This window comes from Dipodomys ordii, unplaced genomic scaffold (genome assembly GCF_000151885.1).
Source record: "Dipodomys ordii isolate 6190 unplaced genomic scaffold, Dord_2.0 Scaffold202, whole genome shotgun sequence".
In the NCBI taxonomy this organism is placed as follows: domain Eukaryota; kingdom Metazoa; phylum Chordata; class Mammalia; order Rodentia; family Heteromyidae; genus Dipodomys; species Dipodomys ordii.
Genome location: NW_012267418.1, coordinates 965,368 through 979,072, shown reverse-complemented (window position 1 = coordinate 979,072; position 13,705 = coordinate 965,368). Strand labels below are relative to the sequence as shown.

Here is a 13,705-nt window from a genome sequence, read left to right as displayed (position 1 = left end):
CGGAGTCAACCTGAGACTAGAGGCACTGTGGTTACTGCAGTCTTTTTATTTGCTTTTTTGCTTCTTGGAACGCGTGGGTGAGGAGGTGGGGTGAGGATAGCTGTCTACCCAGATTATACCAGTTGGGAGATTTTACAAAAAACACAATTAGTTATCCCCTCCCCCTTCTTTAAATTTGTGCATCCCAGCCTCCGCCCCAGGCAGTCGCTCTTCAAGCTGTCTCTATCCCCTCCCCGTTGGTCCACGTCCCACCCGTAAAGATGCTCAAACCAATCCCTGGCCTCAGAGCTTTAGATCACGGCCTTGTACTAGTCGTTCAAGTTTTGCAGGCATTTGTGCAATCCTCCTGACCCCTTACTCCTACCCCATCATCACTGTACAAGCTTCAAGATGATTTCATTGGATGAGATGCGTTCAGACCGCTCATCAGACAGTGAGGCTCAGGCTTGCTCAGAAATCCTTTTCTCAAGGGAAACGTCTTTAACTGCTAAGTAAAAGCCCCTTCAGAGGCCTCCATCCCCAACCGGGATCTTGGGTAGGGGGTCACTGGTAGGCTGAGCGGTGGAAACACCACTTGCTGGCAAATATGGCTGGATTGGAAGGGTCTGGATCCCCAGCCACCTGCAGATTTCGGTGAGGAAGACCAGAAGGGGGTCATTCAGGTTGAAAGATTGACCTTAATCTCTTGGCAATGAGAAGCCCCAGGGGTCCCGCCCCTTAAGGGTGGGTCTTACATAGGAAGTTGTAAACACTGGGCCGGGCCAGTACTTCACTGGAGAGGACTGGAGGGCTCTCGGCGTCTCCGGAGAAGAGGGCACTACATGCACTTCAGAATCAAGAGTTGTAAGGCGCTGACCTGGGGCGGCTGGGCGGGCGGGCGGAGGCGGAGGGGTGCGCTCCAGCTGCCAGCAGCCCCGCACGCCATCCTGTCACTCGCCTGGCTGCCGTGGGGCACCAGGACTACCTTAACTCAGTCCAACCCTCACGGCTCCACCAGGGCCCAGAACGTCCTGTTCTGCGGGGCCGGGCGCCTGGAGTGGAAGTGGGCTGAATCCAGGTGGGGGTTAGTCGGATCCTAGGATCGCGGGCGTGTGGCGGGGCCTGCCGGGGCTTTCTTTAGATTCTTGGAGACCGCTTCCCCGCACCTCCTAAATGGATCGCTCCGCTTTTCTTCCTCCCCGGTTCATAGAGCGCAATGGAATATTCCATTAACCCCCAACCCCGTCCGCGGCGCGGCCGGCGTTGCCGGGGACGCTCGCACGGTTGCTAGGGAAAGCCCCGGACGTGACGGCTTTGCGCGACCCCGAGCTGCCCTCTTCCCCGCCGTCATTCCCCGGCGCGTCCTCCCCGCACCTTGCCCTCCCCACCCCCGCCGCGTGGGTTCCAGACCCAGGCCAGGGCGGGAGAGCCTGCCTCTCCCGGAGGCCCGGGCTGCTGCTCAAGGGATCTCGCGGAACCCCACATTGCTCGATGCGCCAGGAAGACCCTGGGCCCCGGGAGCGCGTCTCGCGAGCGTCGAGTTGGAGGCGGGACTTGGGGTGCGCGTTGCGGCGTCTACGTGGTTTTGGGGGTGTGTTCGTGGGGGGAGGAGTAGAGTTGAGTTCACTGGCTATTTGGTGGCAAGATCGTGGTGTGGAAGGGGGGAGGCTTTGTTGTCCCGTGTCAGTTCCGACGGGGAGGGGGTGTCGTCGTCTCTCTCACGGGCCCTCGTTCCCTTGTCTCAGGTGAGAGGATGCTGGGGCTCCGGGGGCACAGGCCCCCCTGGGCTTGGGTTCTGCTCCTGGTGCCGTGTCTCCTGCCGCTTCTGCTGTCCGCAGCTCCCGCGCCCCACCGCGCTTCCTACAAGCCGGTCATCGTGGTCCACGGGCTCTTTGACAGCTCATCCACTTTCCGCCACCTGCTGGAATTCATCAACGAGGTCGGTCTGGGGGCCTGCGAGAGTTATTGGACCCGGCTAGGGAGGGAGAGTGGGCAGCGCAAAGCTATCTCTGGGACTGCCAGTTCCTTAGGGAGCTGAGCTGCTGCTGGCATGGGGGAGAGATGAGGATTTGGATGACTGGCTCTAGCAGGCATAAATAGGCATGTGGACGCTGGCCACAGGGTGGTGGTGGGGTGGTGGTGGGGCTCCATAGTCCATCCCCAGTGGTTGCATTGCCCCCTTCCCACAGACACATCCCGGGACTGTGGTGACAGTGATTGATCTCTTCGATGGCAGACAGAGCTTGCGGCCCCTGTGGGAACAGGTGCAAGGGTTCCGGGAGGCGGTGGACCCCATCATGGCAAAGGCCCCTGAAGGGGTGAACCTCATCTGCTACTCCCAGGGTAGGCAATGCTCCCTCCTAACTTCTAAGCCCCATTTGAGGCTTGATTCTTATCTGAGGGAAACCTCTGATGTCCTTTGTTTCTAAACTATTGTTCCAGCCAGAGCCTTGGTACCTGAGCCCCACTTTTCTGACTCCCTCAGTACCTAAGTCTTTTCATTGTGCCCCAGATGGGAGGGAGACATCCAATATACTGTCTCTTCTTTTCCTATTACCCATGGTTCTTGGATTTAAGGACAAATGGGGCAGTTAAAAGGATTCTAGAGTTAGTCGGGAGACCTAGATCTTTAAATCAGCAACTGATACTCACATGACATGTGACTTTTTTGGCACACAGTGTGTGTCTGTCTTCTCTGAGCCTGTCTCCTTTTATGTTTAGCTTGGTTGTGGTGGTGATGTGGGGGGAGGGGGGAGGGCAATGGGCATTGCCCTGAGGGCAATGGGCATTGACCTGGATGTTCTTAAATCCCTTCCTGATGCTGTTGTTCTGCCTACAGGAGGCCTTGTGTGCCGCGCACTGCTATCTGTCATGGATGAGCACAACGTGGACACTTTCATCTCCCTCTCATCTCCACAGATGGGGCAATATGGAGGTGAGTGAGTACTGTGGGCGCCATGGCAGACCCTGAGTTTTGGGTCATCTAGTCTTGTGGCCACTTGGCACTGCAATTCTCTTGCCAGATACAGACTATTTGAAGTGGTTGTTCCCCACCTCCATGCGGTCCAACCTCTACCGGATCTGCTATAGCCCCTGGGGCCAGGAATTCTCCATCTGCAACTATTGGCATGGTGAGTGGTGGAGGCTGAATGGGCCTCCATGGAGAGGGCATCATAAAGGATCCAGCCTGTTGTTCCATATCAATGAAAACAATAGTGATAACTTACATTTCTTGAGCACTTACTATCTGTATGGGCATTGTTCACACGGCTTTATGTGTATTATCATATTGCCTTAGAGATCATAGTATGATGTAGGGCTCAGCCAAATATTTCTGTAAAAGAGATGGTAAATATTATTGGTTTGTGGTAGGCTTTACAGTCTCTCTTATAACTACTTGATTCTGCTGTTTGTGAAAGCCCAGTTGTCCCTATGAAAAATGTGTTTCTTTTTGTGTGTGTGTGTGTTTCTTATTGAAACTTTATTTTTATTTTATTGATTTGTTTTCTTGTTGGTCATGGGACTTGAACTCTGGGCCTGGGTGCTGTCCCTGAGCTCTTTACCTCAAGGTGAGCACTTTACCACTTGAGCACCACTTCTGGTTTTCTGATGATTAACTGGAGATAAGAGTCTCACGGACTTTCCTGCCCTGGCTGGCTTAGAACTGTGATCCTCAGATTTCAGCCTCATGAGTAGCTAGGATTACAGGCGTGAGTCACTAGCTTGGGGAGGAACTTTACTTTTCTATTAAAAAATTTTTTTGTCAATGTGGGGCCTGAACTCAGGGACTGGGCGCTGTCCCTAAGATCTTTTGCTCAAGGCTAGTGCTCCACCACTTTGAGCCAAGTCTATTTACAGTTTCCTGGTGGGTTTTGTTTGTTTTTATAATAATTTTTTATTGAGATTAAATGATTGTATAAATTTCACAGTATTGTAGGATAGTAATACTTAAAGTTACAAACAAATTTTAACCTTCACAAGGCTGGTCTATAAAGTTTGTAAATTCTACAAACTTTGACAGTACAACTATTTCTTCCATGTTGGGTGATACATACATTTCTTTTCTTTTGCTTGGTGTAAGCTCTTTCCCTCACCTTCCCTCCCTCCCATTGCTGCCCTTGAGTTGCTTAGTTCATTTTCATTAATGTCCAGTTTTTTGTTGTTGTTGTTGGTTGTGGGTCTTGAACTCTGGGACTGGGCATTGATTGACCCTGACCTCTTCAGCTCAAGGTGAGCGCTCTACCACTTGAGAGTCACACTATTGCTTCTGGTTTTCTGGTGGAAAATTGGAGATAAGAGTCTCTTGGACTTTCCTGCCTGGGCTTGCTTTGAACAGCTATCCTTAGATCTCAGCCCCTTGAGTAGCTAGGATTAAAAGCGTGAGCCACCAACACCTGGCTTGTTTTTTGTATTTTTCATTAATTAATTAAATTTTTTTTTTGGTCGGTTGTGGGGCTTGAACTCTGGGCCTGGCCCCTCAGCTCAAGGCTAGCTCTCTACCACTTGAGCAGCAGCACTACTTCCCATTTTCTGGTGGTTAATTGGAGATCAGAGTCTCACAGCCTTGCCTGCCCAGGCTGGCTTTACACCAGATCTTAGCCTCCTGAGTAGCTAGGATTATAGGTGTGAGTCACTGGTGCTGGATTTGTTTTTGTTTTTTTGAGATAGGCATTTCTCAGACGTTTCCTGACCTGGCTGGCTTTGAACTGTAATCCTCAGGTCTCAGCCTCCTGAGTAGGTAGGATTACAGGTGTGAGCTCCCAGCGCCCGATTTTAAACTTTACTTTTCATGATGTTTGGGCTTGAGTCCAGTTCTCTACAATAGGTAGACATACACTCTAGCCTTTGAGCCATGCCTCCAGCCCTGGAACTTTATTTACAAAAACAAGTGACAGATTTGGTCATACTTTGTACACTTATAGTGTTGTTTTTCTTTTGAGGCCTGAGTGCTGGCCCTGAGCTTTTTCTTGCTCAAGGCTAGTGCTCTACCACTTCTGGCCTCTACTTGGTGGCCTTTTTTTCTTTGTTGTGATTAATTAGAGATAGGAGGCTCATGGACTTTCACTGCCAATGTTGGCTTAGGACTAAGATCCTTAGATTTCAGTAACTAGAATTACTGGCATGAGCCACCAGTGCTTGGGGTAATATGCTTTAATTTTTTTTTAAACCAGTCCTAGGGCTTGAACTCAGGGCCTGGACACGGTCCCTGAGCTGTTGTTGCTCAAGGCTAGCACTCTACCACTTGAGCTGCAGCACCACTTCCAGCTTTTTCTGTTTTCTCAGTAGAAATCAAACCCAGGGCTTCATACATGCTAGGCAAGCAGTCTACCACTAAGCCACATTCCCAGCCCTGTAATATGCTTTTAATAGTACCTGGCTCATAGTAGATGCTAGATAAAAGTGCTTTCTATAATGTTCACATTTATTATTGATTGTATTATATTGTTGTTACCTTAATTATTATTGTAGCCTGTTGGTTGCTCTTCCAGTCTCCAGTCTTACCTTCTCATTCTACTTCTTTACCTTTTGAATTGCTGTTTGTATCCAGACCCCCATCATGATGATTTGTACCTCAATGCCAGCAGCTTCCTGGCCCTGATCAATGGGGAAAGAGACCATCCCAATGCCACTGGTAAGATGACCATGCTTCTACCTTTTCTGCTTCTCTGACACCCTCCTCCCCCATGTCTTTGGCTCTACCTGGCCTGACCCCTGTGGCTGACTCAGTCTCTCTTTTTCCTACCTGCAGCATGGCGGAAGAACTTCCTTCGTCTGGGCCGCTTGGTGCTGATAGGAGGCCCTGATGATGGTGTTATTACGCCCTGGCAGTCCAGGTAACAGGGGATTATGTGTGAGAGCCTGAAAATCCAAGTTGTGAGACCCTGAAAGGATTGGGAGTTTGTAATGTAATGCCTTCTTCCAATACACTTTCAGGATGCTGAGTTTTCCTGGAAAGGTTAATCAGTCCTGGCTTAACAGGAACTCAGATTCTTCCCTAAACTGGGACCCTAAGGGTAGATTTAGGTTTATGCAAATTGTAGGCTGTTTACTGTTTAGATCTCCCTCCCTGAATGTGAAGGTCACTTACTACTTGTATACAAAATATTGTCACTCCTTGTTGTTTGAACCTGATTTCCTTGTACAAGACCAATAAAAACCTTGGTTAATGGAACCTTGGGATCTGTTGCCAGCGGAAAGCTACAGATCCCCTGGTACCCCAAACTTCACTTCCACGGTCAGGTCTCCATTGTTGTGTTCCTGGTTGCTTTAAGGAGCAGCAGGTTGCAACAATTATGGAGCTTGAAGGTTGGATAAAGGGACTTCCAGCCTCATACCAATCTTTTTCTCCTGCCTTTAACTAGCTTGCACCTCTCAATGCTCAGTCAGCGCCCCGCCACCTGCCATTCATCCTAATACTGGAGAGCAAAACCTCTATATGTTTCCAGTGACTATGTCCTGCTGCCTCTACTTTCTCTCCATTCCTACCAGCCTTATTTTGTAGATACCTTTTTTTTTTCAGTGTTGAGGATAACACCAAGGGTTACCTCCTCAGCTCTTGGAAAAAAACTTTAACTATTGAATCTGAGGCAGAAGGACCACTTGAGCCCACACATTTGAGATCAATATGGGCACCATAGAGAGGGAAATAAAATAAAGCCATCTTTAATACTAAAATAATTATGGATTCACAGGTTACAAAGATGATTTAGAGAGGAAGAGGTCCTGTATATGCTTCACCCAGTTACCCCAGTGATTGCGTTTTACGTAACTAGAACATGGTATCAAACCCAGGAAATTGATGGTGGTACAATATGTCTTTGGGGTTCTGTGTTATTTTATCTCATTTGTTGCCATTTCTTTATGGATGTAGACTATTGTGATAGCCTCCAACCTGTCCTCTCTATTGTATTTATTTATTTAGTGCCAGCACTGAGGCTTGACTTCAGGGCATTGCACTTGTGCTTGGCTTTGTCTACTCAAGGCTAGGGCTCTACCACTTGAGCCACTATTGGAGTTCTGGCTGGTTAATTGGTAATAAAAGTCTCTTGAGAGACACCTGTAATCCTAGCTACTCAGGAGGCTCAGATCTGAGAATTGTGGTTCAAAGCTAGCCTGGGCAGAAAAACCTGTGAGACTTCTCTCTCATTAGTGAGCAAAAAGCCAGAAGTGGAGCTGTGGCTCAAGAGCACCAATCTTAAGTGAAAACGCTTGGGTCAGTACCAAGGATCTGAGTTCAAGCCCTAGTACCAGCACATTTCTGTGTGTGTGCATGTGTGTGCGTACACACAAATTCTTTTGGATTTGTCTGCCCTAACTGGCTTTGCCCATCCTTAGATCTTAACCTCCCGAGTAGCTAGTATTCAGGCCTAGATCTGTCTTCTCTATGCCTCACCTGCTCTGTGGCACTATACACTTACCTTGGTTGTGTGTCATTGTGTGTGATCTGAACTACCTTCTTCTACAAACAATGATTGAACACCATGTGCCCAGGTGCTGTTCTAGGCCCTGGGGATGCAACAGCAAATAAAAGAGAAGTCTCTGGTGATCTGTAACTTAGGTTCTCATTGGGGACAAGATAATAAATTATAAATACATGTCAGGTAGCAATAACAGAAGGCAGAAAAGGAATCAGAAGATGACAGGATGAGGATGAGGATGATTATGATTTTTGCTTGTCCTGGGACTTGAACTCAGGTCCTGGGCACTGTCCCTGAGCTTCTTTTGCTCAAGGCTAGTACCACTTCAGGCTTTTTCTGTTTATTTGGTACCGAAGAATTAAACCCAGAGCTTCATGCATGCTAGACAAGCACTCCACTGCTAGACCACATTCCCAGCTGAGGCTTATTTTATTTTATTTTTTTTGTCGGTCATAGGGCTTGAACTCTGGGCCTGGGCGCTGTCCCTCAGCTCTTCAGCTCAAGGCGAATGCTCTACCACTTGAGCTACAGCGCCACTTCCGGTTTTCTGGTGGTTTATTAGAGATCGGAGTCTCATGGTCTCTCCTGCCCGGGCTGGCTTTGAACCGTGATCCTCAGATCTCAGCCTCCTGAGTAGCTAGGATTACAGGCGTGAGCCACCAGCGCCCGGCTGAGGCTTATTTTAGATAGTGGTTGAAGATATCCTCCTGGAAGGGCCAAGCAAGCAAGACTGAAGGGAGTGAAAGAAGGAGTTGTGATCGAAGGAGCTCCTTCAAAGACCTGGGGTAGAGCTGGGAAGGTGGCTCAGTGGTAGAGCAGGCTTGCTTTGCATGCCTGAGGCCCTGGGTTCGATTCCCCAGTACCACATAAGCAAAAAGAAAAAAAGCCGGAAGTGGTGCTGTGGCTCAAGTGGTAGAGCGCTAGCCTTGAGCTGAAGAGCTGAGGGACAGCGCCCAGGCCCAGAGTTCAGGCCCCACGACCGGACCCAAAAAAACAAAATAAAACAAAAAAAAAAGACCTGGGGTAGAGGGCAAGGAATTGAGAAGGCAGTTGGGATGAGAGCAGAAGGAGTTAGGGAGAGAGTGGGAGGAGAGTTAGTAGGGACTAATTACATGGAACTTTTTGCAGGCCATACTTAATCCCTTGATTTTTTTTCCCCCATTTTTTTTGTTGCGATTAAGTATAGTTGAGCCATGCATTGATGGCTCACGCCTGTAATCCTACCTACTCAGGAGGCTTAGATCTGAGGATCCCAGTTTGAAGCCAGCCAAGATAATAAAGCCTGAGAAACTGTCTCTTTTTTTTTTTTTTTTTTTGCCGGTCCTAGGGCTTGAACTCAGGGCCGGGCACTGTCCCTGAGTGTCTTCTGCTCAAGGCTATCTAGCACTCTACCACTTGAGCCACAGCACCACTTCTGGCTTTTTCTTTATATGTAGTACTGAGGAATCGAACCCAGGGCTTCATGCGTGCTAGGCAAGCACTCAGCACTAAGCCACATTCCCAGCCCCAAGCCTGTGAGACTCTTTTTTTTTTTTTGGGTCGGTCGTGGGGCTTGAACTCTGGGCCTGGGCACTGTCCTTCAGCTCTTCAGCTCAAGGGGAGCGCTCTACCACTTGAGCTACAGCGCCACTTCCAGTTTTCTGGTGGTTTATTGGAGATCGGAGTCTCATGGTCTCTCCTGCCGGGGCTGGCTTTGAACCGTGATCCTCAGATCTCAGCCTCCTGAGTAGCTAGGATTACAGGCGTGAGCCACCAGCGCCCGGCTGTCTGTGAGACTCTGATCTCCAATTAACTACCAAAAAAAGCCAGAAATGGAGCTGTGACTTGAAATGGGAGAACACTAACCTTGAGCACAAAATCTCAGGGACAGCAGCACCCAGACCACACACAAAATTATATATAGAGATATTGTATACCTCTATATGTACACATACACACACACACACACACACACACATATATGTATATATGCATGTATATGTGTGTATATGTGTGTATATATGTGTGTACGTACACACACACACAGGTGGATGTGGTGGCGCATGCCTCTAATTCCAGCACCCAAGAGACTGAGGCAGGATAATTTCAAGTTTGAGGCCATGCCAGGTGCTAGTGGCTCAAGTGGTAGAGCGCTAGCCTTGAGCTGAAGATTTCAGGGACAACACTCAGGCCCAGTGTTCAAGCCCCCTGACCAACAACAACAAAAAAGTTTGAGGCCAGGCTAGATTACATGGCTCACTCTATCTCAAAAGGAGGAGGAAAGCAGAGACCAGGCACTGGTGGCTCATGCATGTAATCCTAGCTACTCAAGAGGCTGAGATCTGGGCTGGGAAGGTGGCTCAGTGGTAGAGTGCTTGCCTTGCATGCATGAGGCCCTGGGTTCGATTCCTCAGCACCACATAAGCAAAAAGAAAAAAGCCGGAAGTGGCGCTGTGGCTCAAGTGGTAGAGCGCTCGCCTTGAGCTGAAGAGCTGAGGAACAGCGCCCAGGCCCAGAGTTCAGGCCCTATGACCGGACCCCAAAAAAAAAAAAAAGAGGCTGAGATCTGGGTATTGGAATTCAGTCACTTGGACAGGAAAGTCCGTAAGACTTATGTACAATTAACCACCAAAAAGCTGGAAGCAGAACTGTGGCTCAAGTGGTAGCTCACCAGCCTTGAATGAAAAAGCACCTAGGTCCTGAGTCAAGACCTAGTACGAACATAAAAAAGGGAGATATATTTATGCATATGTGTATTTATAGCACACACATATACAATGGGCTGGGGTATGTAACTCATTCAGTAGAGTGCCTACCCCACATGTATTGAGGCCCTGGATTAATCCTCAGCACTGGGGAAAATGTGTATGTGCATATATGTCTATAGCTATATAGCCATAGACATAGATACAGAGATACATAAATATAGGCAGGTTGAAAACAAAAATCACTTCACCAGTTTTTGTTTTTGTTTTTGTTTTTTTTGCCAGTCCTGGGGTTTGAACTCAGGGGCTGGGCACTGTCTCTGAGCTTCTTTTGCTCAAGGTTAGCCCTCTAGCTTTGGAGCCACAGTGCCATTTCTGGCTTTTTTTATGTGATACTGAGGAATCCAACCTAGGGTTTCATGTATGCTAGGAAAGCACTCTACCACTAAGCCACATTCCCAGCCCACACTTCAACAGCTCTGAGTGTATAGCTTTGTACACTGCACTAAGTAGATCCACATTGGACAACCATCAGAACTTTCCCTAAACTGAAATTATAGATCACCTAAACAATAAGGCCTCATCTCCCACCTCTCCTGATAGCTAGTTCCTTTCATCTTTTATTCCAATCAAGATGAGATGGGGGTGGGGGGAGGGAAGGGTGTGAGTGCACGTGCCCATAGGCACATGTACATGTTACCACGGGGACTTGAATCAAGGCTTTGCACTCAATGTGCTTATGGTTGGCACTCTTAGTACTTGAGCCATACTTCTAGTCTAGTATTTTGCTAGAGACAGAGTCTCAGACTTTTTTTCCCAGGCTGGCTTTGAACCAAGATCCTACAGGTCTGGATCTCACAAAGAGTTAGGAATATAGGCAGGCATGAGCCACAAATGTCCAGCTTATTGGGGTATTTGGTTTTTGCTGTTTCTGGGGCTTGAATTCAGGGTCTGAGCACTGTCCCTTAGCTTTTTCAGTCAAGGCTGAAATTATATCACTTGAGCCACAGCTCTACTTCCAGATTTTTGGTGATTAATTGGAGAAGAGTCAGACAGACTTCACTGCCTGGCTGGCTTTGAACCAGGAGCCTCAGATCTCAGCTTCCTGAGTAGCTAGGATTACAAGCATGAGCTACCAGCGATTGGCTTATTGGAGTGTTTGATGAAAGCCTGACATCCTTTTATTTGAGTGCAACAAGAGGCTTTTATATGCATTATATCATTTTATCTGAACAGGAACACTATGAAAGTTAGTAATAGATCAGGTTATGAGCATTTCCTATGCGTCAAGATACTGTTTTAAGTACTTGGCATGCATTGTTAATTTAATCCTTACAACTATTTTCATTTGATATTTAAGACAACATAGAGGCAAAGGTATGGAGAAGAATATGTCTACATTCATAGAGGTAGTATGTGGTGAGATCACGTTATCCAGTTGTTTTGCTTGTTTGTTTGAGTCCGCTTTGGTTGACCTCAAACTCACTGTGCAGGCCAGACTAGCCTGTCCTCTTGCCAGCACCTTCCAGGTACAAGGATTCTGATACTGGGGCTTCAACTTAGGCCTCATCTGCTCTTTTTTTTTTTTTTTTTTGAGTGTGTGTGTGGGAATCCCTTGTTTTTGTCTTTGTGGGTTTTTTTTTTTTGGGTCCGGTTGTGGGGCCTGAACGCTAGGCCTGGTCGCTGTCCCTCAGCTCTTCAGCTCACGGCTAGCACTCTACCATTTGAGTCACAGCGCCACTTCCGCGTTTTTTCTTTTTGCTTATGTGGTGCTGAGGAATCGAACCCAGGGCCTCAGGCATGCAAGGCAAGCGCTCTACCACTGAGCCACCTTCCCAGCCCCTTTTGTGGTTTTTTTTTGCTCTTGGCTGATGCTTTACCACATCAAGTTTCAAGTTCCTGCTTTTTCTTTTATGATTAATTGGAGATAAGAGTCTCTCAGAACCGAGTGTCAATAAACTACTCAAAAAAAAAAACAACCCAGAAGTGGTGTTGTAGCTCGAGTGGAGTGCTGGCCTTGAGCCAAAAAAGTGCTGGGTCAGTGTCCAGGCCCAGAGTTCAAGCCGTCCCTCCCTCCCCCCCCCAAAAAAAAAGCCTCTCAGGTTTGTTTGCCCAGGTTGGCTCTGAGATGCTCAGATCTCAGCCCTCTGAATATCTGGGATTACAAGCAGGAGCCACAGGTGCCCCCTTCAAGGAGGCCTTATGGTACAGTGAGGACATGTTCAAATATACACTTGGGGAGAATAGAGCCTGTGTGAATACCACTTTCTTAGACCTTCTGAAATCCATCCCAGGCTTCTGGCCCACGCTCTCCCACATGCCTAGCTGTGTCTCATCTCTTTGCCTTTGTTCTAGACTTCCCTAGTCCAAGATCACAGTAGTGTGGCTGGCCTCAATCTCACAATCTTCCTGCCTCAGCCTCTTGAGTGCTGGAATTATAGGTGTTACATCTTGATTTTCCTTGACTACTATTATTGTTGTTGTTTTACTATCTTATTATCTATTTTTATTACCTACCTCTTCTGATAACTGCCTCTCCAATCTCTTGTAGTTTCTTTGGTTTCTATGATGCCAATGAGACAGTCTTGGAGATGGAGGAGCAACCGGTAAGCCCCTTGCAATGCTTTCCCTCTTGGTCCACTGTCTCGCCTCATTTTGGAGCTTTCCCTACTACTGACATCTAAGCTGAAAGGTTTATGTGGGGAGGGGCCCGGAAGGACTGCAGTAACTCACTTTGTGTCTCTTTTGTGTTTTTCTTCTATGCTTCTATGCCCCTCCACCCACCTTGAAGGTATATCTGCGAGATTCTTTTGGGTTGAAGACTCTCTTGGCTCGAGGGGCCATAGTGAGATGTCCGATGGCTGGGATCTCCCACACAGTCTGGCATTCCAACCGTACTCTTTATGATACTTGCATTGAACCATGGCTGTCCTGAGGATGTTCTCAGGTGGTCAGGAAGCCCCCAGCCCAGAGACCAAGTGGTGGCCTTGGAAAGCAGATGTCAGCCTCTGGCATGCCTCATTGCTCCCACACTGCCCCCTACCAACCAGGGCTCTCAAAATCCCCATCCTCTGCTCCTTCATGAATGACAAGTCCTGGTCCCCCTACCTCATGTCCTTTTGTTTGGGGGACATGGTTTCCCTTTCTCCCAAGGCCAAGGAGGCAAGTGAGAGCCAAGTTTTTAAACAACTTGTGGTTGTTCCTCTTCCTGCTGCTGCTGCTGCTGCTCCTCCACCTTCTCCTCCTCTGGCTGTACAGGAGAACCAGCCCCTGCCCACCACAGGGGTGTCCCTCCAGGCCACTCAGGACATTTTTAGCTTGTCTCCCATGTTCCCTTTTCCTCTGACCTTCCCCTCTGTCGTCAGCCCTCCTCATCCTCCAAGGACACCCATGAGCGTGGGGTTCTGTGGCTCCCCTATGGGGATAGTTCCGTTCTTGAAGTGTCAGTGTTGGGGAATATCTGTGGCCTGCAAGGCCCATCTCAGGTTTGGGGATCCCCCAGTCCCTATGATCAGTGTTGGGGTATGCCCTGGGAGCCTAGTTTCTTTGAGGCCCCAGCCCCTCTTTTAACTACCCTTGAATGGGTGTTCCTTGTATTTATGGAAATAAAGTTCAATTTCCTCA

The 13,705-nt window shown here is 48.3% G+C and overlaps 1 protein-coding gene across 4 annotated transcripts in view; it reads left to right on the top strand.

Annotated features, from left to right (window-relative positions):
* Positions 1 to 13,705, top strand: part of Ppt2 (palmitoyl-protein thioesterase 2) — a 25,742-nt gene extending 12,037 nt beyond the window's left edge. The window contains exons 1-9 of one of the 4 annotated variants that reach the window (XM_013035004.1): positions 695 to 843; positions 1,725 to 1,918; positions 2,169 to 2,322; positions 2,819 to 2,914; positions 3,003 to 3,110; positions 5,528 to 5,611; positions 5,729 to 5,813; positions 12,633 to 12,687; positions 13,235 to 13,705. In XM_013035004.1, the coding sequence (XP_012890458.1) occupies positions 822 to 843; positions 1,725 to 1,918; positions 2,169 to 2,322; positions 2,819 to 2,914; positions 3,003 to 3,110; positions 5,528 to 5,611; positions 5,729 to 5,813; positions 12,633 to 12,687; positions 13,235 to 13,651 (1,215 nt within the window). In that variant the 5' untranslated portion in view covers positions 695 to 821 and the 3' untranslated portion in view covers positions 13,652 to 13,705. Of the gene's footprint in view, positions 1 to 694; positions 844 to 1,390; positions 1,539 to 1,724; positions 1,919 to 2,168; positions 2,323 to 2,818; positions 2,915 to 3,002; positions 3,111 to 5,527; positions 5,612 to 5,728; positions 5,814 to 12,632; positions 12,688 to 12,872 lie in introns of those variants that run through there. The other 3 variants (XM_013035006.1, XM_013035007.1, XM_013035005.1) reach the window with 3 other exon arrangements.